This window comes from Filicampus tigris, chromosome 22, assembly GCF_054856515.1.
Source record: "Filicampus tigris isolate MCC_2025a chromosome 22, RoL_Ftig_1.0, whole genome shotgun sequence".
Lineage (NCBI taxonomy): Eukaryota > Metazoa > Chordata > Actinopteri > Syngnathiformes > Syngnathidae > Filicampus > Filicampus tigris.
Window position 1 is genome coordinate 8,020,061 of NC_141238.1, and position 24,701 is coordinate 8,044,761.

Here is a 24,701-nt window from a genome sequence, read left to right on the forward strand (position 1 = left end):
CCCCCCATTACCAACCCGTGGCGCCGGCCCCGCCTCCCCGCCCTCCGTCTCGCAGCTTCACCCCGCCTCCCCCGCCGCCGCCCTCCTCCTTGGAGTCCCCGCCTCCCCCGCCGCCGCCCCCTCTCCCCCCGCTCCCCCCAAGTCAGGAGGAGGAGCAGCAGAGTTGATGAGGTTTTAGAATGATTTGGTGGAAATGTACAGATTTCCTTTTGGTTGTGGCAAATTGAGGTAAAGAGGAAAGTGGTTCCTTCAACCCCTTTTTACATCAGTTTGATTTGTACTTTCACGCGTTTGGTATTTGGCAAGTCCCGCTGCGGTATGAAAAGTGTTCCCAACAAAACAGGTACGTTGAGTCTCGTTGTTGAAGGATGACGTTTTGCTGTGCCACCTGCGGCCAATGCTTCCATTTTGTGCCCCAGACTGTTTAGGAAACAAAAACCGCCACCTTACACAATACTTGTAGTAGTGTCCTGGTGTAATTCAATGGCTGAGACAATGTTATGTAAGATGATAACACTTCCTCCTGAGATGTTACTATTTTTACATCGGGTGTTGCCTACCGATTCAGCTGTTGCCATGTCGTCTTACCGGAGTGATGTCACGACCGCCTGCCGGCTCAGACTCAATCGCAAGTAGCCCGGTGAGGAGATTTTTTTTTGTCGTAATCGTCATGCACTCTTAAAACTGCTGGGTTGAAAGTGACCCAAATTGGGTGGATTAGCTAACCCGGCGCTGGGTTGCAAAAGCGACCAGAAAAATGGGTTAACATTGGGATGTAACGATGAATCGAAAATCGATTTGAAAGAGATTCGCTCCGATTAATCGATTCGATTAATGGGGGTTTTTTCCATCTAGAAAATGTCTTGAAACATTTTTTTTTTTCATTCCAGATGCACAGCACTTTTTTTATTGAGCATCATTTATGACACAAGCAATGTCTTGTATCTTTGTAAACAAATACAAAGAGAGAGAAAAAAAAACCAACAGTACATAGAATAATGCCCATATTTTACAATATAGCAATCCCTGCCCCCCCCCCACGAACACAAGGAGACATTTGACTGCATAGCGCATTTTAAATGTGTAGATGAAATGACATCATTGCGTGTTGGGTTTGTGGATGGCTGCAGAACCGCACAGAGACAAGCGTGGTAGCAATTTATTTATTTTTTTTTAATCGAATCGAAAATCAAATCAAATCGTTACATCCCAAGTTAACAGGTTATCGTTAAAAATAAATTAAAAAAAAAAAAAAATTCCACCAATGTTTTCTAAGTAACAATATGTTTGGCTCTGATTTTCCCATTTTTGGCAACGGTCGGGTTCATCAAATTGACTTCCAACTAGGCAAACTCGCCTAAATCCAATCTTCAACCCAATCTGCTGGGTCAAAATCATTAACCCAACCTTGGATAAACCCAGTCTGCTTAAAATCCACAGCTACTAGGCGAGTGGGTTTGGAAATCAACCCAGCATTTTTTAAGCGATGCTGCACCGTCATTTTTTTTTAATTTTTTATTTTAAATACCAGTGCAAAAAAAAAACGTTCAAATAATGTCGTCGCCGCTCAAACCACAATTAGGAAAAATCCTCAATTGTAATTGGGCAATATACAGCCCACAGTCGCCCTGTCATTTTTCAGTATTGCACAGATTCAGCATATGAGTGGATGTAATTTCTGGCGTTCCACAGGGAGGTAGTGTGGTCTTCCAAGCCTTTTGTACACACCACAACTTGTTTTTAAACCTACCATGAATGTTGGCGACAGGCGCTTCCAAAAGCGCTTAGTGACGGACATTCTGCTTCCAAATTTTGAAACGATTTGTCTCGTGTGTGTTTGTCGCACGGTCGTGGAATGTTTCCCGTCTCTTCCTTCCACTTGCTAATGTAGCCCACGACATTCCCCCCCCCCCAGTGCCTGTCCTCAATCGTCAACTATGGAATGTTCACACAAAGACTTTGTTGTGTTGCTTCATCATCCAAAGTTTCACGCTTTGACTTATTTTTTCCCCCCCAAATCGAAAATTAGACCAAAGCCTTAAAAAAAAAAAAAAAAATGGCCAGCAGCTCGGCAAGACTTCCCGCAAGCCGAGCTGTGTTTTCCGCCATTTAGTCTCGCAGCTAGTGGCAACTATTTCCAAAATGTAAGCTAATGCCTCACTTGTTGTCTTTTGCTCCTCGGAAGGCTTCACGTGAGAGGCGAAGGTCAATGTGAAGCAGCTTTTTTTTTTCTTTTTTTTTTTTCACGCCATGTGGGTTCAGGTGTGGTCAAACCGAAATGGAAAAAAAACCTGATGTGATCTATATATTTTTTGTACAAATTAGCATTGACAGTAGAAAGTCTTCAGGGACTTTTTTCAGGATTTATTTATCAAGTGTGTGTGTGTGTGTGTGTGTTTTTTTTTTCTATTTGATTTCAGCCATTTTCTTTTTAACTGCCAGCACTGTAGTGTACATAAGAGGTTTTGTGAAGACAAAACGCGTAGAAAAGGTTTCTACTTTTAAATAAGAGCCCAACTAATAAAAGGCTCACTGGATGAAATGATATATTGTTACTGGTCATTTTCCAAGGTCGTCAAATGTCTCTTTTTAGGTCATTCATGATGTTTTCAACATTTTGTTTCTGTTCAGCCTTTTGCTGATGGCCGTTGTTGTGTCCACCCTCTGTGTCAAAGTGAGACGCTTGTCCTCGAATGCTTTCGCTTCCTTCTGTCGGGTTCCTGTAGGCCACACGACATTAACACTTGAGTCATAAGGTGCATTAGCTTTTTTTTTTTTTTTTTTTTTTTTTTTTTTTTTTTTTAAAAATATGTGTTGTAGTAGCAGTAATGGAGTGTTTGTAGAATAATACATTTTAAGTGCAGAATCATCAATTATTTCCACGAGACTCCTTTTTATAATCAGAAAACATCAGCACAGTGCAAAATAATGCAATTAATTTATGACACGTGTAGCATCCACTATTTGTTCATTAAAGTCAGGGTCATTTCTAACCAGCATTTCTGGTTGGAGCCAACTCTTTGAGAATGTGTAACTTCAGCTACTAAATACAGTACTTGACTTTTGGACACAAGGATAATTGTGCAACATGCACAATCGCAAATCACAACGGAGCAATACTCAACATATTGGCAACACGTAAAATAATCCAGTGTATCGTTCACAGTAGTCTTGCGGGGGAAACAGATGTCGACGCTTTTGAGATGAGTCCAATATCATCAAAATGTGTTGGTTCCATCATCCCTGTCAGGCCTCTCTCCTCTCAGGAAAGATATTCAGGCCCAGCTCCACCAGCGCTCCCAGCAGCATGGTCCACAGCGGGATGCACACCAACGTGAGCTTCACCTCTGCCAGCTTCTCCAGCTTGGTGCACAACATCAGGCAGAAAGCCAGCTTGAGCAGCATGGCCGCCAGGTACCAGGCGCGCAGACGCAGGTCCGGCGAGCCGTTCCGGGGGTCGAAACCCGGCTTGCAGCGTCCGGCCATTTTGATGGTGAGCATGAGGAGCAGGATGCCGTCGAAGACCCACACCGGCAGGAAGATAAGGAACCAGTTCCACTGCACCTACGGTATACATTGAAAATGCATTCTTGTCATTTCATCGGTTAAGAGGTCATTTCTGCAGCAATGCCCTACCTTCCCATCCAGTTTGAGTACGAGCATGATGAGGAAGACCAGGGTGAAAACCCAGGTCAACAAGACCCTCTGAGCCAAGGACATCTTGACCGGGCTCGACGGGAGACCAACAGGCTAGGATGGAATACAAATGTGTTCACATGATCACTGTCAGGTGCATAAATAAACAAAAGTGCACTATCAATAAAAACTGAGCCTTATTATCATTTATAAGGGGGTTCCCATTCACAGATGTATCGTCAATAAACTGAATGCATTCATGCACGTGCCAACAGAAAGGGGGCATTTTAAATCCACTTTACGTCGTTAGCACGTCAGATAGCATAACTAGCTTTGATAGCATAATAGCAGTAAGCTAACTGCGGACGATGTGCTCACGTCAGCGTGTTCCTACACCGGTGACCAGCCTCTCCATCTTCCCGTAGGGCCTACGTCATTACTGGTAAAATATTTCTTAATACAAATATTTGATTGTTATCCTGCACGCAGACGACCGCTGGAAGATGAGAGAAAGTGGATCCGTTATCCGTGCTTGCCACGCCCACTCTTGATTCGGATTGGCCGCCGAGTTCTTGCGTCACGCAACAGGTTTAGCCGTACACTCTGTGCTCGTGACGCAGGGCAATTTTCCACCTGCAGTAACTTGATAGTGACTACTAGAGGTAGACAATGTTCTCTCTTCTGACCATTTTATGCGTTTTAAAGCGGTTCAATAAATAAAACACGTTATTCTAGGTGTTGAACCGCACTCTTTGCAAGTATTACGACGTGTCAATGTTTTCTCCAACGGCATTACTGAAATCGCTGAAAATGTCGATGCGCCTTTGAGTGGGGCTTTACGGCCGGGGCGAGTGAAGTGAACTTGGATTTTTGCATTGGCCGTCACTCAGCTGCAGAGCAGCTCAACGTTTACAAGCCGAGCCAGTGAGCAGACGCCGAGCATCCGAACACCATGAACCAGGCTCACTAGCTCCCCTCCAACGCCTGGTAAACATTTTTTTTTTTTTTTTTTTTAGTGGCTACACCGGGAGTAGCCCTAACCGTCCGCGAGGTAAGACGCGTCAGCTGCATGTCTGGGTAGAGGGGGGGGGGGGCTCTTTGTGGCCGCCGGTAGCATAGTTGTCTGGCTAGTTAGCTTTCGAGCTAGCCTTACATTTCGTAGAGGCGTTAGCTTTATAAGTGTTTCACTAAACACGCTTACAAAACGGATAAAGAGGGAGAACACGTTGCATTCGCGTTGTGAACATCGCTTTAACGTTTTAATTTCAAACGGTCGAAAGGGCACCGTTGTTTACATCTTTCTATTTCCACTTGAGCATATTAGGTTGCGCTGAATAGTTTGCTCCTTAAATTGACTTATTACTCATACGACATGAACTTTGCCCATGGTGTTCTGTACTCATGTTGGGTTCTCGTGCATGGATAAAATACAGCAAAATCTTGAGATGTTTTTTTTTTTTTTTTCTCCAAGATTTGTCTAAAATCCTGCTTTTCTCCAACGAATTAAGTGACTTTTTACTTACAGCTTTTAGAGGGCGTTCTTTGTAGGATGAGGTCAAAAGGTGACGGGATGCTTCTTTGGTCAGAAATGTGCAACAACCTAAGTGCGACGGTACCGCGCTGACACGGATGAGACTTAAAATAATAAGGTCAAATGTCAGTGTGTGCTGTGCCGGCTGTGAGATTGGCCTCAGATGTTGGTTGCCATGGATACAGTCGGGGATAGTGATTATGGACCGCTTCTTAGTTTGTATGTTAGTGGTGAGCCGTCGCTCACCTCGGATGCTCGGCCGAGCGAGCCCGCCGCCCCGCCGAGCTGCTTACATCACTCGCTGCATTAGTTACATCACCCGCTGCAGATGTTAAAAAGTGTCAAGTGCCAGGACTGACCCGGTAATTTTGTCCGCGCGATGTCGGCTGACACAAACGGCTAAGGAGGAAGGAACCTGTCAATTTGAAAATGTGATGGCCAGCACAATGAGTTCCCAGATGAAGAGGATGTGAGTCTGATCCCGTCCACTTAGCGAGGCAGACGGAAAGTCTCGAGAGGGGGGGGGGGGGGTCGACACCCCCCGGTTGAGCCCAGCAATCGGGGTGTGTGTATTTGTTTGGCAGGCTGACTTGGCCTTGTGTTCGGCCCTGATTTGGCAGCCTCGCGCTTTTTCCAATGCGGCACAAGCGATGTAACCGGCACCCATCATGAAATATAGAACACCCGCAAGTGGGGGGCGGGGGGGGGGTGCAGCTCAGGTTCCACATCTCGAGTTAGCCGAGGCTGAAGGAGGTTTCATGTTTACATCTTGAACGAACCTGCAAGATCCACAAACGTATTCACATAAAGATCCATTTTAGCAAGCAGATGGTCATGTAAAAACTACGAATTGATTATCAAACGAACGTCATTATTTTGATCATCAATTCACCGTTCGGACTTAACTTCAAAATGCAGATTTCTGTCGTCCTCCAAAAAAGCAGAAGGATTAGCTGTGGGGTTTTTTTTTGTTTTTTTTTTCAAAATAAAACATTCTCAAACATTTGCTTTTACTTTGGGCATCACCCTAAAATGTCAATAAAAGGATAGCTGCAGATTACATAATCCAATTATGGCCCCCATTATGGGTTAATTCCGCCTTGCATTTACCACTCCCTTGTTGCTGTGTGTTTGTATGACACTCGGACATGAGTTGACGTTTTCAATCTTCCAAACGTGCGGTTTGAAAGTCGTAAATAAGGCAAGCAAGCGCTGTCAGTGGAAGACTCCATCCTAGCCTTGTCCTATTTGTATTCCTTTCTTAAATATTTAGTGACGTTTCCCCCCCCCCCAGGCTAGTGCTGACTTTCCTCCTTTTCACAGCCTCTTGAATGTGTGCAGTTTTTTTCTCTCTTGAATGAACTCTTCCTTTTAGCATATTCCCGTTTTCCTCCTCACCGTCACGCGGGAGTGACTTGAGTGCATTAAAATGTGTGCTGTGCGCTACCAGTTCCCTAAATACACACGCAAAGCCACAGTGTATTTTGGGAACGTTGAGGGTTTTTTTCGGAGGGGGCGGGGGGCATGTTTGCAGACTTAAATGATGAGCTTCAGTGAGCAGCTGATGTGCAGTTTGAGGCCATATTAGGCAACTTTCAATGCAAATTGTTCTTTTGGCTTTGAACTCGCCAAGTTTAGACAATTCCGGCGTTCTTCCTGTTGCTGTAATGCTACGTTCACACCAATTCCGTTGGGAGCGTTTGGGGCGGCGCGTTTGAATTGGAGTCAAAGTAGTTCGCGCGGGCACGGTTGCGTGCGGCGCGGCGTGAAGCACCAAAAACCTGCCCATTCGCCACGTATAGAACAAATTAACTTTTTTATGCCATTTCGGGCATACTACGTCACACACAGCGTCCTGTTCACTCGGTGTTTTTTTTTTTGTGTGTGTTTTTTTAAACAGTTCTTGAACCTTACCAAGACAGCAATATTGTTAGCATTAGCATAGCGTGTCGGCCACTCGATTGCGATGTTGAAAAATGCTGTCGTCTCTACTACGAAGCGTAGCCCCTCCCCTCTCCGCTGTGCACGAATGAGCGGCTGCTGCATTCAGGTGTTAAAATTCCCGCGGTCACTCGGAACGCTTCATGCGCGTTTGGTGTGAACGTAGCATTATAAATATCTTTTTCGTCTTTTGCGCTGTGTGAAAATACCCGCGCAGCTCCCAGCGCTTCGAGCACGGGTGGCCTTGACACACACAAGTTAAATTGACTTTATCGCGCTTATCAGCGGCGCGGTGGCAACATATGCCCCCAAATGCGTCACTGCTAGCGTCGGTTGCTGACTCACGACGTGCGACTGAGGGAAACATTTTATGAGAAAAGTAGCGACAACAAGGAAGTAACCTCTCACAGGACGCTTACTGACCACATCTTGAAACTAGAAACACTCGCGCTGCGTCTTCTCACACTTGTTTCCTTCCTGCTAGCGTGCTTAGACCGGTCGCCCCTCACATAGCCTTGTGACAGCTTTAGCACAAAGTCCTGACTTCCTTTCAACGCGTGACGTCATCGCGGTGGGACCACCGGCCTCGGGGGAGGTCCGGCGTTTGGCACCTGTTGCGATATTGCTGTCAACGCAAGATGGTGTGAACCTTTTCTGCGTTTTTCCTTTTTTTTTTTTTATGCTGCCTCACAACAGGTCAAATGGAAGAATGTGCCCGTCAAAAGTGACATGTCTTGCGTGCAATGCAGCAAGCGGGCGTGAACGCCCAGTTGTCGAGGGTGGAGTCCACCGCGGCATTTTCTTGCAGCATTCATACTTTGTTGATGTGATTAAGTGCCCCGTCAACCACAAGGATTGCTGTATTTGTGCAACCATGTTACAACTGTCCTCCAGTGTGTGCGCACGAGTGTCAAGCCCTCCCCGCCCCTTTCATTACTAGTCAAGACACACCTGCCCCGATCGGGCGTGTGCGCTCCCACGGGTCTGTCGACTCGCACTTTCCTCTCCGGCTCTCCATCCAGTTTGATTTTTGTATTGATTTTTGTCCCCCCCCCCCCCTCCAGTCTAAGATGCCCCAGACGGCGAGAGCTGACATGTAAATGGCTTCCAAAGTGAAAGATGCCGTGGTGTGGTACCAGAAAAAGGTAAGAAGACGCTTTGGTGGCTACGTCTCGCGCGTGTTAAGCATGCAATCGTGCAAAAATGTCTTTCCCGAGATGATTAATTAAGATTCCGGGTCTCATCCGACCCTTGATGATTAAGCAATTGATTATTAATGAGATGTGCCCCAATACTTTTGTCCACGCGGTGTATTCAGTGACATTTGTAGCAAAGGATTAACTCGCTCAGAATCCAAAATGTGCCAGCAAGCCGGTATTGAGTGTCATCTTGTTCCGTGGTTTTCCGATATCGGATTCCCCCGGGCTGACACTCTGTCCCCTCCTGGCCATTCCGCAGTGTCCTCTTTTATTTCCCTCCTTCGCTGTCGGACAAACTCGACTTGGCAACGCGCGTCAACATGACTCACGCGCGTTTAAAAGTGATACTTTTTCCTGTAACCGAACATTTCAGCTGACTGCTTTTTAAATGCGATCGGAGCTTCAGGCTTTTCCGTCTCTCACGCGCCCAGTCAAATTGTTGTGTGTGTTGTGTGTGCAGAACTGCGTCATGAGTCATGAATGAGAGACACGCCGTGTGACCTCAGGCCGTCTCCATTCAAATCTGTTTTCATACATGCAAACACATTATGAACTTTATCCAAATTGGATTTGACAGGTGTTTTCCCAACTATTAACTCATTCACTGCCGTTGACGTATTTATTTGCGTTTTCACAGTCCAGCCATTCAATCCGGGGAAGTTATTTATATTCCATTTATTTTTTTCAAACGTTAGGGTAAAAAAAAAAGGGGCTGAAAATGTCTGGCTGTGAATGAGTTAAAGAAAAAGTCAAGTGGTAAAAAAAAAAAAAGAAAAAAAGTCTTTGCTTGATGTTCTATGTGCCGCGATGAGTGTAAACACCATATATTGCATTTGTGGAATATGAATTAAGCAGAATAATTCACCCGTTTGTATTCATCTGAGCGGGCGGCCATTTTGCCACTTGCTATCGATTTGAAAATGACATCACAGTGCCCCAGAGGTCAGATAGCGGCTCAGCTGTTTTCTGTTTTTGTTTTTTTTTTCTTCATGTGATGTTCGCAAGCTAACCCCTTACGCACTGTGATGTCATTTGTACTTGACAGCAAAATGGCCGCCTCCTATGATAGCAAGAATATAAAACGTATCCACATTGCAACATGTCAAAACTTTGATACGTGAAGCATGAGATAAATAAAACCCTTATAAAGCTTATTACACAACTAATAATAAGCGTTATTAGAGTGCTAGCGGCAAAAGGCCGGCTAGCAGGAAAAGCTAGCCTGTTACGCCGCTACGCAAGTAACTAGCTTGCGGGTGCCCCTTGGTGAACCCCAAGAACTCTTGAGTAAGTAGGATTTGTCTTTGGTGATGTACCCGCGCATCACGTATTTAAGGTTTCAAGACTCTAGTTTGAGATTTCAGTTAGCTTAGCGCGCGTCAATTAGCCTTGAATGACCGAAAAAAAGTCAACCGTGACATTTGGCAGATTTGTTCTCGACTGGATCGGTTTCAACAAGTCCGCGTGCGCTCCTTTTGCTCTCGCTAACACACCTGTCAGAAGTGAAAATAGGCCACACACACACACACACACACAGATGATCACATGCGGAAACGAAGGAGGGGTTAATCTTCCGGCCACGACGAGCTGTCTGACCCAAATTCCTTCCAGTTTGTTTGCTTCCGCTATAATTGGCCCACTTGTTTTCTGGACAATAAATCCCTCTGTAGTTGATCATCGAGTCTTGACAATGGATTGGAGTGTTAATCCAGAGCTCAAAGGGGTTTTTCAATTTTTTTGTTCCACTCTCTTTAGCGCTAACTAGCATGCTTGCTAGCGCCCGTATTATTTTTAAGACTCCGCCATTGCGGAGAGCCCCTCGCTTGTGTAACCGTTGGCTGTCCGACATAATCGCCCTTCGCTCTTAACTCCCCGCGTCGCCATGGCGACCCTCGCCGCAGCGGCGGCACACTTGGAATCTCGGCATCGCAATGTCAAGCGTTAACAAAGTGAGAGAGAGAGAGAGCGCGCGTGTGTGTCACTTGGACAGAAAGTGATTCGGTAAACACGGCGCCGAGCGTTTAAGAGGATCAGGTCGCCGCTAATTCCACGGCTGTCAGATGTCACTCGCAGGGCCAATGCGGGACGAAAGCAGTTGAACCGCGCAGGGTTTGTTTGTTGTCGCTCGTAAAGCTGCGCCACTTATCTGGTTCCCACGGCAACGCCACGCCGGGCTATTAAGTCCACGCTGACAGATGACGGCGGCACGTGTTTGCACTCACGCCCTCTTATTGTGCGTGTGCGTACAATGAATCATCGTTGTCAACAACGTTGTTGCATTTTAGTAACTCTTTCACCGCCAGTGACGTATTTATCCGTCTTTTCACAGTCCAGCTATTCAATCCCTGGAATTTATTTTTATTTTTTTTTGTAATTTTTCAAACGTTAGGGTAAAAGTGGGTCTGAAAATGTCTGCCGGTGAATGAGTCAAAAGTTGCACGTGATGAATTTCAAACGTCCACGAGTGAACATCCTTTGACATTTTTGTGGATCAAAAATAGAACGTGCGGTCGCTTTTCGCGAGGACAGCTCCTCAAAAAGCGCGGTCCCACTTTCAAAGTCAAACGAATTCACCTGCGTATGCCATTTTTAAGGATGTAACGACCAAGCGAAAATCGATTTTGTCGAGTTGATTAAATTGATGTCTTGAAAAGGTTTTTCCATTGCAGCTTCATAGCACACGCTCCAAGCATAGTCGCAATTTTTTTTAAAAATCGAATTGAAAATCGGGAACTGAAAATCGAATTGAATTGTTACGGCCCTAGTCGTCTTTCCACGAGTAATCTGTGTTTGCACGCCTTTGTCGCGCAGATCGGCGCCTACGACCAGCAGATATGGGAGAAGTCGGTGGAGCAGCGGGAAATCAAGGTGCCGTTCTCTCAACGCCTTCATGAGTATTTCCCTCCCCCGTCTTTTTTGAGTTCTGTCTCCTCCCTCCCATCTCCACCTTTTGTCCGGTGTGCTTCTTTTCTTTTCTTTTCTTTTTTTTTTTTTTTTTAACCATTTCCTTTCTGCCCCACTTCCTCTACATCTCCACCCGCCCTTCCCTGTCAATCGTCCCCGTCTTCAGTTTATCTCGCTGGTGAGTATTCAGCGGCAGCACGGCGCAGCGCCGGGCGTAGACTAGCGCGGGCTGTGATCTGGCTCCGCGTCCCAGCCTGTGTGTTTGGTGTGTCATAACCCCACGCTTGCACACATGGCACGTTATTATTCACCCGAGGAGGGCATGACGGGACGCACGCCATCGCCCGGGTGGACTCGCGGACGTTTTCGACTCCGTTATAAAGATAAGAGCCCGTATATAAGGACGGACGGGCGAGGAACGGTGATACGCGCCGTGAAGCATTGAGAAGTATTTTCACATCCCGCCTCTCATTTCCACAACAAATGCTCGGTGTGGCTTGGTAGATGTGTGTCACCCAAAAAAATGCCCCCAAATTTCCCAAAATTGCGAATAGTCCAGTAGGAGTGCAAGTAGCGCTTGTAGAAAGCACGGCGCCGACGTGTTGTTGTTGTTTTTTTTTCGCTCATGTGCCCGCGTTGACGTTTTTGCGCTGTCCCCCGGCAGGGCCTGAGGAACAAGCCGAAGAAGACGGGTCACGTCAAGCCCGACCTCATCGATGTGGACCTGGTTAGAGGTGAGAAGGGGCCAAAGTTCGCGCCCGCGCGCGACGATGGCCGACTGATCCTCGGTTTGTGTCCCGGCGAAGGTTCCGCCTTCGCTAAGGCGAAACCGGAGAGCCCGTGGACCTCGCTGACTCGGAAGGGCATCGTCCGCGTCGTCTTCTTCCCCTTCTTCTATCGATGGTGGATCCGGGTCACCTCCAGGGCCGTCTTCCTCTTGCTGCTGGCTCTCTACATGTTGCAAGGTCGGTCTGGTGGAAATCATTCCAATTGTGGGGGCGTGGCTAACGTTTCTCATGAAGGAAATAAAAGCAACTCATGCGCTTTAGAGGTTGGTGACTCAGCATGCAAAGGATGGAGACAGACAATCGTTGGCGTCGTTCAACATGTCAGTGTTGCGATGCATCCAAGTTTAAATTTTACGTTCAAGTCTGTGGCTTGTTCTGCAGTATCGGTGTTTGATGTGGGATGGTTGTTTTTAAAAAAAAGAGTTTTGAGTTTTCACTGGAGATAGACCGATGACGATTATTAGTAACCGATATTTGGAGCCGATAGTCATTTTCAGTAAAAAGGCAAATATTGGTGAGAAAATCTAAGAAGGAAAATTTGGTCAAACGTCTTTAATCATGTTTATTGAGCAATTTTTCTGATTTGCGTAATGTTATTTATTTATTTATTCAAATTATTATTACAATAATTCTTTATTATAAAATTTGAACAAAGAGTTCATCCATGTGGTTTTTGACGTAAAGATGTCCAAAATTTCAAAATGACAGAAATGTGAAACTTTCACATATCGTTGTTTAGATTTCAACACAGTTTTAAATTGATTTAATATTTAAAGAAGACCCATGCCCGATATCTGTCATAACGCCATATATCGGCGCCGATAATCGGTCCGGCCGATAGTCAGTCCATCCCTTGTTTGTACTACACAATACTTATCATGATTTTTTTTTTTTTCATTATTATTATTCTTGCACACAAGAAAAAAACAAAATCGAATAAAATTAAACAAACCTGCTATTAAACTCATTTACTGCCAGACATTTTCAGACCCTCTTTTACCATAACATTTGAAAAAATGTGGGAAAAAAAAAAATTCTGGGATTGAATGGCTGGATTGTGAAAAGACGTATAAATTCGTCAATGGCAGTGAATGAGTTAAAACCTTTGAAAAGTCTTGTAATCCCGCCCCCCCCCCTCCCCTGTCCGTCCACAGTGGCGGCGGCCGTCCTGTACGCCAGCATCCCGCAGCCTCACGGGATCCCCGCCACCGAGGTGTTTGGCGCCATCTGGCTGATGCTGCTGCTGGGCACCGTGCACTGCCAGATCGTCTCCACCAGGACGCCCAAGCCGGCCTCCGGCGTCGGCGGCAAGAGACGCAGGTGAGGAGCGCAAGAGAAAACCCCAAACTTTATTTTCATTTGTCATGGAGAGAGTCTCTCAATTTCGATTGTTTTTCGATTGCGGAACCAATCAGTCGTCCTTTGACTGCCACATTTCACAATTTATCGATCAGGCTTCTCCACGATGAACGCAAAACCTCAAGTTTGACGCTTGCCGTGTGTGTTTTTGGAGTGTTTGAATTCTACGGCACGCCACAACAAATCCAAAGTCCACAACGACAAAAGCTCCCGAGATAATCGGCGACGCAATCGGGCTCACGCGCGAGGCGGCCACTAAAGCGTGTCTTTGCTTTGTATTTCCCGACCGAAAGGAAGTTGAGGAAGGCCTCTCAGATGGAGGTGCATAGGGAAGGCGACGGCTCTAGCACTACCGATAACACACAGGAGGGGGCGCCGCACTCCTACTCAGCCAGCGCCGCAAACAGCCTGGGCTCTCTCTTCCACGATTTCTGGCATGATCTTTTCAAAGCCGGGTGTGTATCTTTTCCCCTTCTTCCTTTTTGGACTGGCCAAAGTGAGGCGTTGTGTTCCGCTTGCCATTAATCCGGCGGATCGATCGCCAGCGTCTCATCGTCGCATCCGTGCCCCGCAGGTCCAAGAAGTCCAAAATGTCCATCGATAAATCGACGGAAACGGACAACGGCTACGTGTCGCTGGACGGCCGCGTGACCAACCGCAGCAGCGAGGAGGGTCTGCAGCTGCAGCACGAGCAGCGCTGCGAGCTCCTCAGCCGTCTCGACGAGGCGTGCTGGGCCGCGCGCGGGCCGCCCGCGCACCCCGCCGGCGGGGCGAGCCGCCCGGCGCCGCGCGGCTCCCGGCGCGGCGCCGCGACCCTCGACGGCGTCCCGCGGGGCCCCGCCTCGGACGAGGCGTCCAGCGAGGAGGACCGCGAGGCGTCTTACGTCGCCCGCCGCAGGGGAGTCGAGAGACTTAACGCCGACTGCGCGCTGCGGAACCGCAAGAGCACACACTACAAGAAACACTACATCGTGGAGGTGAACTAGTCGATTTTGAACTAGTCTATTGCGAACTAGTGGATTTTGAACTAGTTGAGTTTGAACTAGTCGATTTTGAACTAGTCTATTGCGAACTAGTCGTTTTTGAACTAGTTGAGTTTGAACTAGTCTATTGCGAACTAGTCTATTGCAATCTAGTCGATTTTGAACCAGTCGATTTTGAACTAGTCTATTGCGAACTAGTGGATTTTGAACCAGTCGATTTTGAACTAGTCTATTGTGAACTAGTCGTTTTTGAACTAGTTGAGTTTGAACTAGTCTATTGTGAACTAGTCGATTTTGAACCAGTCGATTTCGGCGACCGTTTAGAGCATTTTTGAGTCATTTTGACCGCAGAATACCTGTTATTTCACATCAAATCTCAGCTCTTGCGTTTTTTTGCATCAGGACGTTCCCAAGTCGGGCACCAGCTGCAGCTCCAGGTGCTCCAGCCTGAGGACGCCGGACTCGGAGAGCACCCGGCACGAGTCGGAGACGGAGGACCTGCTGTGGGAGGACTTCCTGCACTGCGCCGAGTGCAGGTCGTCCTGCACCTCCGAGACGGGTGAGGGAGTCAACGGCCCCGCCCACAACCAAATTCCTTGCTCCATGCCTGATGTGAGAACTGTCCTCCTTCGCAGACGGGGAAGGAGGAGGCGCGCCCGTGTGTCCTCCCACCAAGAAGGAGTACAGGGACGATCCTTTCCATCAGGTACGCAAGCGCAACCCAAAGTGGTCAGGTTTATGTTTTCGTTCACGTTTTCTTTCCTCAGGGCCACGCCCCCTGGCTGCACAGCTCCAATCCGGGCCTGGAGAGAGTGAGCGCCATCGTCTGGGAGGGAAACGACTGCAAGAAAGCCGACATGTCCGTCCTGGAGATCAGTGGAATGATCATGAACCGGGTGAGCGCGCGCAAAGCAGCACCCGTATGCTTTTTATTTCACTTTTAAGTACTTCAAAAGGGAATCTGAACATGTTTGTGTGCTCCAGGTGAATCTTAACACGCCGGGAATTGGTTATCAGGTGTTTGGGAATCTGGTGTCAGTCACGCTGGGACTCACGCCCTTCGTTTACAGGTCACTTTGAAACCCGTGATCGAGTAAATTCGAGACACGCTAGATCCGATATATTTATTTGACTTGGTGCGCTCAGACTGGCTCAGCACCGCGACTTGGACCAGCTGACGGCGCTGTCGGCCAACGAGCTGCTGTCGGTGGCGCTGGGCGGCGGCGGCGGCGGCGGCTCGGACGCGCTGGTGGTCACCATGGTAACGGTCAGCTTCATGGTGCGGGTGTGCCTCATCTGGCTCTTCTTCTTCTTGCTGAGCGTGGCGGAGAGGACCTACAAGCAGGTCAGCCCAATACTGCGCATTATATGACTTACTTATAAAATTGCAGTTGAAAAATGCGATTAATCGAGATCAATTATGTCAAATTTTGAATCGCTTGACAGCGCTAATAGATATAATTGTAGTTGAAAAGTACGATTAAAAATAATTTTTCAAACAAATTAATCGTAACATTTGACTCGATTCATCGTATTTTTCAACTACAATTTTTTAAGAAGCTTGGAACCAATATTTACTTGAGTAACATCTTGGCATGAATGTGGACATTTTTTTTAAAGTATACTTCGATTCAAAGACTGTTGAATTAACTGATTTTTGTCCCGCAATGGTCGTAAGATCCCAAATCGAAAATCGCCAGGTCGTATTAAATAAACGTGCGTGTTTCAGAGGCTGCTGTTTGCCAAACTATTTGGTCACCTGACTTCAGCCCGAAGAGCCAGGAAATCCGAAGTTCCTCATTTTCGACTGAAGAATGTCCAGAACATCAAAATGTGGCTCTCGCTGCGCTCATACCTTAAAGTAAAACACGCGGCGCTTCTTCACTGTGAACATTATCGGCCGAACGATTCTGAAAAATGACAACCGTAATTGTTACGTTGCAGCGTCGAGGCCCCCAACGCTCCGTCGACGTCATCGTGTCTTCCGCCTTCTTGTTGACGCTCTCGGTCGTCTTCATCTGCTGCGCGCAGGTAAACGCGCGGCGCGCCGCCCCGCCCCTCCCCCCCCCCCCCGTCGCCATGGCGACCTCGCCTTGACCGTTGCATTGTTGCCCTCGGTGCAGTTGCTGCACGTGCACGAGACGTTCCTGGAGTGCCACTACAACTGGGAGCTGGTGATCTGGTGTTCCAGTCTGTCGCTCTTCCTGCTCCGGTTCGTCACGCTGGGCTCGGAGACCAGCAAGAAGTACAGCAACACCTCCATTTTGCTCACTGAACAGGTGAACCCAAACGGCACTCTAGGGCTGCTCGATTATGGGGGGGGGGGAAAAATATGAATGACGATTATTTTGGTAATAATTGAAATCTCAAACAATCATTTTTTTTTTTTTCACAAGATGAAAATTCATCGTAAAAAATATAGACAAATACATTTCTTTCAAGCACTATAATTATGTCAGTTCCAGGCAACATTTATGAAATGAGTAATTAGGGATGTAACGATTAAGCAAAAATCGATTTAAAATTGATTCACCCCGATGAATTGAAAAATCAAGATTAAATTCATCTAGAAAATGATGTCTTCAAACATTTTTTTCATTCCAGATGCATAGCACATTTTGAATGTGTCGATCAATTGATGCTTTTGCGCCAAACATGATTGTGTTTGTGGATGGCTGCAGAACCACACTGGTGCACGCATGGTAGCAATTTTTATAAAAAATCAAATCGAAAATCGAATCAAGGCTTGAGTGAATCGTTACATCCCTAGTTATTATAATTTTTTTTTTTTTGTTGTTTTTTTAAAGTGCGAAAGTATAAATTCAAGTATGATTTCCCTGTGTGTAAACAATGTATCGTCGCTGTCATGTCAAAAACACGTATCTCCATTTTTTTCAATTTTCAGATTTTTACGTGAATGGTGTTTCAGCGTTACAGGCATCGCATTAACGCGAAAATAAAAAAAATGTTTCCAAAATTGGACATGAGCGTTTTTCACAGGACAGTGACGATACATATCAATATAAATGCAAATTGTTTTTTTCACGATTATGCCAACTTTGTAATTGTAATTGAATTTGAATGAATTGCACAGCCCTAATATACATTTTCTGTGTGTGTGTGTCAGATCAACTTGTATCTGAAGATGGAGAAGAAGCCCAACAAGAAGGAAGAGCTGACGCTGGTCAACAACGTCTTAAAACTGGCGACCAAACTACTCAAGGTGCCAAGCGATTATTTTTTTTTTTTTTTTTTTTCCCGGACGTATCGGAAAACAAATCGCACGTTATTGATGTTGCCGTGTTTGTGGCAGGAGCTGGATAGTCCGTTCCGGCTGTACGGTTTGACCATGAACCCTCTGCTGTACAACATCACGCAGGTGGTCATCCTGTCCGCCGTCTCTGGAGTCATTTCAGACCTGTTAGGATTTAACTTGAAGGTAAGCGTTCGAAAATATGCAAAAAAAAAAAAAAAAAAAAAAAACACAAAGCAAGCGTGTGGCTAACGCGTGTGTTACTGTGCGCAGCTGTGGAAAATCAAATCGTGACACGACTGAAGGAGACGACGACGACGACGACGTATCATCAGAGTGCTTTGACCTTCAACAAGCTATTTTACCCGCTCAGTGTTCTCACTTTTTATTTAACTTGACTATTTATGACATCACACATTTGCTCGCGTGAGCCTAAATTATTTGATTTTTTTTGTCACCAATATTATTATCATGTCGCTTTTGTCGGCTCAGTTCTGACATCCGAAGGCCGTTTTTGTTTTTATTTTGCTTTCAAAGTTACTCGCGTGTTCTGCTCCGCTTTTGATTCATAGTGCGAATTTTTTTTGGGGGGCGCAAATGTTCGGTACACTTCCTAAGATTTCAGGTCAACGCGAAGCATGCGCTAAATCAATCATGTAGAGGAAAGGAGGAAAGAAAACTACAAATAAGATGGTATGGCGGCAGTAAGACTACAAATATGGACGCCACACTGAAAAACCCAAAAGGGAAAGGAAAACACAAGCGTGGAACTCGTTTTCTCTCATTTTCAATGTTACTCAAGTTGTTTTTATTTGAATCGATTTGCCCGTTTCCACCAACTGGGTTCGACAGTATTTCTCGTTGATATTTTCCGTCTGAGCCGAGTCAAAATACAAAACAAACGCGATGAGTCAGTTTACATGCATCAGTGTTAGCGTGTAACCGGCCGGTTTGTTGAAAGTAAAAGAACATGCACTTTACACACGTGGATAATTTGCAGTCTCATCAAATTGAAATGCTGACATATAATGTTGTCGCGTTAGCATGTTGCTAACATCATTCTTTGTAATTGTGTGCGTTTGAAGGAGACCAAAGTGCTTGCTTTTTACTGACTGCTTTTTTTTTTTTTTTCCTCTCTCTTCTGGTAAAAGAATGTATTTGCAGCTTTAAAATTGTTTTCATGTCAAGCTGTCATTTCTATTGTTTTTTTTTATGTTGAACTGTGCTCTTTTGTTTTTGTGGTCTCTTTGTATTTTCAAGTTTGTTCTTGACACTTGTTGGGAGAAGAGGCATGTTTGAATATGTTTTATTTTTTTAACGAACAAAGAAGTGTAAGTTGAAACATGAAGTTCAGACAGTCCAAATAATTTAAGTTTTTGAGAGGGAACTGGTCTGTCGACATTTTTATAATAAAATCCAAGCGCTGGATGATAAAACACCTGTGTTTTTGTGGTCTTTTATGGGTTTTTTTATAAATATTAAACATTTTTAATAACTATACCCTTACTATACATTGGGTTTTTTTCACAAAAAAAACGCCTTACTATACATGGTTGTTTTTTGAGTTTTTTTGCAAAAAACACCTGACTATTCCCTTACCACGTTTTTTTAAAAAAGCGCTTTACTATACCCTTACCACGTGTTTCACAAAAAAACGCCTTACCGCTTTTTGGGGAAAAAAACGCCTTACTATACCCTTACCACGTTTTTAGAAAAAAAATGCCTTACTATACACTTACCACATTTCTTTAAAAAAAACGCCTTACTATACACTTACCACGTTTCTTTAAAAAAACGCCTTACTATACACTTACCACGCTTTTTGAGAAAAAAAAACGCCTTACTATACCCTTACCACATTTTTCACAAAAAACACTTTACTAACACCTTATGTTTTTCCCCCAAAAAACGCCTTACTATACCATTACGTTTTTTTTTTTTTTTTCAAAAAGGCCTTACTATACCCTTACCACGTTTTTTGAAAAAAAAAACACCTTACTAAACCCTTACCACGTTTTTCACAAAAAACACCTTACTTTATCCTTATGTTTTTCCCCCCCAAAAAATGCCTTACTATATACCATTACGTTTTGTTTTGTTTTTTTTTTTAAAACGCCTTACTATACCCTTACCACGTTTTTTGAAAAAATAAATAAAACGCCTTACTATACCCTTACAACGCTTTTGGAAAAAAACACCTTACTATACCCTTACCACATTTTTCACAAAAAACACTTTACTAACACCTTATGTTTTTCCCCCAAAAAACGCCTTACTATACCATTACGTTTTTTTTTTTTTTTTCAAAAAGGCCTTACTATACCCTTACCACGTTTTTTGAAAAAAAAAACACCTTACTAAACCCTTACCACGTTTTTCACAAAAAACACCTTACTTTATCCTTATGTTTTTCCCCCCCAAAAAATGCCTTACTATATACCATTACGTTTTGTTTTGTTTTTTTTTTTAAAACGCCTTACTATACCCTTACCACGTTTTTTGAAAAAATAAATAAAACGCCTTACTATACCCTTACAACGCTTTTGGAAAAAAACACCTTACTATACCCTTACCACATTTTTCACAAAAAACACTTTACTAACACCTTATGTTTTTCCCCCAAAAAACGCCTTACTATACCATTACGTTTTTTTTTTTTTTTTCAAAAAGGCCTTACTATACCCTTACCACGTTTTTTGAAAAAAAAAACACCTTACTAAACCCTTACCACGTTTTTCACAAAAAACACCTTACTTTATCCTTATGTTTTTCCCCCCCAAAAAATGCCTTACTATATACCATTACGTTTTGTTTTGTTTTTTTTTTTAAAACGCCTTACTATACCCTTACCACGTTTTTTGAAAAAATAAATAAAACGCCTTACTATACCCTTACAACGCTTTTGGAAAAAAACACCTTACTATACCCTTACCACATTTTTCACAAAAAACACTTTACTAACACCTTATGTTTTTCCCCCAAAAAACGCCTTACTATACCATTACGTTTTTTTTTTTTTTTTCAAAAAGGCCTTACTATACCCTTACCACGTTTTTTGAAAAAAAAAACACCTTACTAAACCCTTACCACGTTTTTCACAAAAAACACCTTACTTTATCCTTATGTTTTTCCCCCCCAAAAAATGCCTTACTATATACCATTACGTTTTGTTTTGTTTTTTTTTTTAAAACGCCTTACTATACCCTTACCACGTTTTTTGAAAAAATAAATAAAACGCCTTACTATACCCTTACAACGCTTTTGGAAAAAAACACCTTACTATACCCTTACCACATTTTTCACAAAAAACACTTTACTAACACCTTATGTTTTTCCCCCAAAAAACGCCTTACTATACCATTACGTTTTTTTTTTTTTTTTCAAAAAGGCCTTACTATACCCTTACCACGTTTTTTGAAAAAAAAAACACCTTACTAAACCCTTACCACGTTTTTCACAAAAAACACCTTACTTTATCCTTATGTTTTTCCCCCCCAAAAAATGCCTTACTATATACCATTACGTTTTGTTTTGTTTTTTTTTTTAAAACGCCTTACTATACCCTTACCACGTTTTTTGAAAAAATAAATAAAACGCCTTACTATACCCTTACAACGCTTTTGGAAAAAAACACCTTACTATACCCTTACCACGTTTTTTTGACTCAATTCTGAGTCATGATCCCAGCAAAAAAAAAAAAAAAAAAAAAAAAAAAAAAAAGAAAAGTGGGCTTTGTGATGCCCTACATGAGCAACAAACTTCCGCCCTGAACTTTGAGGTGGTCGTCATTAATGGACGCAAGCATCCGTACTGCGGTTCTCAGGCCACTTCAGACGCCCCAATGTGATGGAAGCAATGACAATCCAGCTATGTGACTCCCGGCAGACTGCCCCTCTGAACTTAGTTGACAGTAACAAGCATCCATACTCAGGTTTGAGTACCTCCCATCTACCTACCTCCTCCTCCTATCCTGACCTCCCTCCCCCTGCCTCCTCCTGTCCTGAGCTCAAAAATCCTTTGGTAGGAGACACAATGACTTTCAGGTCCCAGCCGGCTCAGAGGAGAGCGACATGGATTGTGAATCAGAGGTTGCGGGTTCAAGCCTCACATAGGTCTGTGCAAGTAAACCGAACCACAGATGTATGTCCAATGCATTTGCGTATACACTCACATAATGGGTGTATACATGGTTCTCTTTTTTCAACAAAAAAAAAAAAAAAAAACGCCTTACTTCATTTTTTAAATAAAAACGCCTTACTATACCCTTACCTTAATTTTGCAAAAAAAAAACGCCTTACTCATTTTCCAAAAAAAAGACGTCGTTTTTTGAAAAAGAGGATAAGGGTATACCCTTACTTCGTTTTTCGAAATGAAAACGCCTTACTGTTCCCTTACCTTAATTTTGAAAAAAAAAAAAAAAAAAACACCTTACTATACCCTTACCTCGTTTTTTCGAAAAAAGACTCCTTACTATCCCCTTACCCTGTTTTTCGAAAAAATTGCCATACTATACCCTTACCTCTTTTTCGGCAGATCATCATGGCCAGAAATCTTCTGAAGGTTCGTGTCGACTGCAGGCGACACATCCAGCGGACCTTTGACCCATCTGGCTCCTTCTCCACCCTGCAACAAGTCAAGCACATTTGTAGTGAGGGACCCGTGACTTTTGGGCCACAATTCCCAATTTTGGGGGTGTACGTACTTGTTCACTGGCCTCACGTCCCATGCGGCTCATCCGCCGCGCAAAACAGAAAACAGTAGGGCTGAACGATGAATTGCACGTGCACTATAATGGCAATTTGACAATGCGCAACTTCGTAATCGCACAGACTGCCATTTAACGGGTCGGCGCTGTAACGGAGAAAGCGGAGGGCTTTCAGAGCAGGATGCCGTATGTTTCGTCAACGGCCACAACGAGCGCCGAAGACATGCTAGTCCACACGTCAACGGACGAAATACATTAGGAGACATTACCGACTCGGAGATCAGTAGTAAGCGTTCATCTTTACACACGTTTCATTGATTGGCCCATTTATATCATTGAGTGATGAAGTGCAGTCCGTGTTTGATAGTGGTAAAGCTACAGATTTGTTTGTTTTATCTGATTGGACGCACTGGTACGCATTAAGACCATTCATGTTTTCATTTTAGCACAACTTGCCTCAGGTTCGCAGTTCAAAATTACAGCATGGCACGAGGCTAGCGTTGCCGTCCAAATTGTCCAAAGTTTCCCCTCTGACAGGAAACCGGAGAAATGAATGCTTGCAAAAGGCTTCTTTTTTTTTTGTTTTGTTTTGTTTTTAACCGGCAGCGGAAGAATACAGTCGGGATTTTCGACCATTTGGAGCGGAAAGGGTTTAAATGAAAATTCGTGACAGTCGGCGTGAAAGGGTACACAAAACCACATTCACAAGTTTGCAAAACATTCATACCACCTGAAAAAAAAATGCACCATATTCAATACAACCCCCAAACAATGAGTTGAACAAGAGCCATTATAGTTCAATTGCAGAGTACGAAGGCATTGTCATGGACAACAATGAAACTGGCCAGCATTAAAACAAACCAAAATAAATTTTGAAATCATAGCAAAACAAACAAAGAGGACAATGATCGAAATCAAGCAAAGGGAAGTGAATTGAGGTTGCTGTGCTCAAACCTCAAACGCTGTTGCGTGCCTCAAGTGAGCAAATCCTTCAACAAACAAAATATCATTGGCCAAACGGCCAAAAAAACGACAAACATTTGCTCGAGTACTCACTTACCCGAGAAAACGCCAAGCGGTCGGTCGCCATCTTGCCGCACCTGTGCGCCGCACTCGACGAATTCCGTTCTGCACACCTGTTCCAAATTTGTGTTGGGCCGTTCGCGAACGATTCGTTCAAAAAGAACGAATCTTTTCAGTGAACGTGAGTGAATGGATCACTTCCTGAAGTGATTCGTTCTTTTCTCAGTTCATTTGAGCTCAGCCACGCGCATGTTATCAATCTTCGCGATCGACCAATCAGCGGCCAACGTCGGATGTAAGAGGGATTTACTGAACATACTGCCACGCTATTGGCCTTCACGAAGGAATCAGTGATTTCATTTCCCGTTCACCAACGATTCGGTGAGTGAACGTGTCGCTGCCATTTCTCGTTCACGAACGAGAACGAGAATTCCATGCGTGAGTGAACTGAGTTTTGTTATGAATGATTCGCGATTCGCCAAGGAAGGAACCACTCACCAGCACCGCTTCTTTCGTGCTCGCGGGGACAAGCTTTCTTTGGCATTCGTTTCTCCAAGCTAACGGCTAATGTTAAGTCCATCGTGGGCAAGCGCGTGAAAACAAGTAAGAGCTCTGACAAACTTAAAAGTCCCTTGCCAGATCGTGATGAGGCGCCCCGGTCTGCAGCAGCTGGGAGATGACGTTGTTGTGGACATGGGACAACTTTATTTGAAAACATTTATTACAATACACATATGTGCACACATATTATTATCCGCTCTGTCTATACTGCAACTATAATGGTGGTGCGATCATCAAAATGTTGGTGTGCCATTAAATTGTACTTTTATTACAAAACTTGTTTGGTGCTCGAGTGTTTTATTCATTCTTGTTTTTATTTCAGCGCAACAGAACGTTTAACCATACATGCAGTCATCCGCTTCATTTGACAAGCCTGCACTTCGTAACACGTGAAAACAAAAATACACTGGCCGTCTGTTATGTCCTCCAAAATAACAAATGTTTATATATGTAGGCATAGTGTCTACTGCGATTATTGTTGTTGTTAGTATTCATCACCGTTATTATAACCACGATTATAATGGTTACGCTAATGGTTTTAAATATTTGAGTGTTTTTTTGTGTGTGTTTTTTTTTTGAAAGTCCGGTGCATTATCACCAAACACGAATATACGATTATTGCCTGGCGTGATTACAGTGCATCAATGCAAACGCATAGGTTTTTGTTAGCAACGATAATCCAAACGCACCAATTATAATAAGTAGAACATCAGGTGTGGACAATTTTATATATTTATATATATTATGAAATATGATTCGGTGAACGATTCTTTTGAACGATTCTTTTTGATGAACTGACTCTAATGATTCAGTCCACT

General features: G+C 44.2%; 3 protein-coding genes and 1 long non-coding RNA gene across 7 annotated transcripts in view; 2 read left to right on the forward strand and 2 right to left on the reverse strand.

Annotated features, from left to right (window-relative positions):
- LOC147126783 (lysine-specific demethylase RSBN1L-like) overlaps positions 1-2,547 on the forward strand; it is a 17,386-nt gene extending 14,839 nt beyond the window's left edge. Inside the window, 1 exon segment of the mRNA XM_086021809.1 lies at positions 2-2,547. Within this exon segment, the coding sequence (XP_085877935.1) occupies positions 2-167 (166 nt within the window). The 3' untranslated portion in view covers positions 168-2,547.
- Positions 1,464-7,758, reverse strand: LOC147126784 (transmembrane protein 60-like). Of its 3 annotated transcripts, none has more exons than XM_086021812.1 (3): positions 7,532-7,758; positions 3,637-3,750; positions 1,464-3,564 (listed from the first exon to the last, which is right to left on the reverse strand). In XM_086021812.1, the coding sequence occupies exons 2-3, from the start codon at positions 3,718-3,720 to the stop codon at positions 3,247-3,249; spliced, it is 402 nt and encodes a 133-aa protein (XP_085877938.1). In that variant the 5' UTR covers positions 3,721-3,750; positions 7,532-7,758; the 3' UTR covers positions 1,464-3,246. The 3 variants fall into 3 exon arrangements, with proteins under 3 accessions (XP_085877938.1, XP_085877940.1, XP_085877937.1); XM_086021814.1 differs by lacking the exon at positions 7,532-7,758 and adding an exon at positions 5,160-5,363; XM_086021811.1 differs by lacking the exon at positions 7,532-7,758 and adding an exon at positions 4,015-4,357.
- Positions 4,506-19,030, forward strand: LOC147126785 (protein PHTF2). The gene is made up of 19 exons (XM_086021810.1): positions 4,506-4,687; positions 8,173-8,253; positions 11,119-11,175; positions 11,876-11,945; positions 12,018-12,176; positions 13,154-13,319; positions 13,652-13,813; positions 13,933-14,335; positions 14,744-14,900; positions 14,977-15,047; positions 15,109-15,237; positions 15,326-15,411; positions 15,488-15,686; positions 16,071-16,202; positions 16,286-16,372; positions 16,465-16,620; positions 17,469-17,564; positions 17,655-17,780; positions 17,868-19,030. The coding sequence occupies exons 2-19, from the start codon at positions 8,209-8,211 to the stop codon at positions 17,886-17,888; spliced, it is 2,322 nt and encodes a 773-aa protein (XP_085877936.1). The 5' UTR covers positions 4,506-4,687; positions 8,173-8,208; the 3' UTR covers positions 17,889-19,030.
- LOC147126786 (uncharacterized) lies at positions 16,410-23,975 on the reverse strand. 2 transcript variants are annotated; one of them, XR_015084624.1, is made up of 4 exons: positions 23,821-23,975; positions 23,360-23,435; positions 22,114-22,217; positions 16,410-16,644 (listed from the first exon to the last, which is right to left on the reverse strand). It is a non-coding gene; the product is annotated as an uncharacterized LOC147126786 (long non-coding RNA). The 2 variants fall into 2 exon arrangements; XR_015084625.1 differs by lacking the exon at positions 16,410-16,644 and adding an exon at positions 17,566-17,759.
- Positions 23,976-24,701: the final 726 nt, after the last annotated feature.

Coding starts and splice junctions, on each gene's coding strand:
- LOC147126784 (XM_086021812.1), bottom strand. CDS start 3,720: ATGTCCTTGGCTCAGAGGGTCTTGTTGACCTGGGTTTTCACCCTGGTC. Junction 3,565..3,636: donor TACTCAAACTGGATGGGAAG/GTAGGGCATTGC, acceptor TGTATACCGTAG/GTGCAGTGGAACTGGTTCCT.
- LOC147126785 (XM_086021810.1), top strand. CDS start 8,209: ATGGCTTCCAAAGTGAAAGATGCCGTGGTGTGGTACCAGAAAAAG. Junction 12,177..13,153: donor GGCTCTCTACATGTTGCAAG/GTCGGTCTGGTG, acceptor GTCCGTCCACAG/TGGCGGCGGCCGTCCTGTAC. Junction 16,203..16,285: donor CGCTGCGCTCATACCTTAAA/GTAAAACACGCG, acceptor GTTACGTTGCAG/CGTCGAGGCCCCCAACGCTC.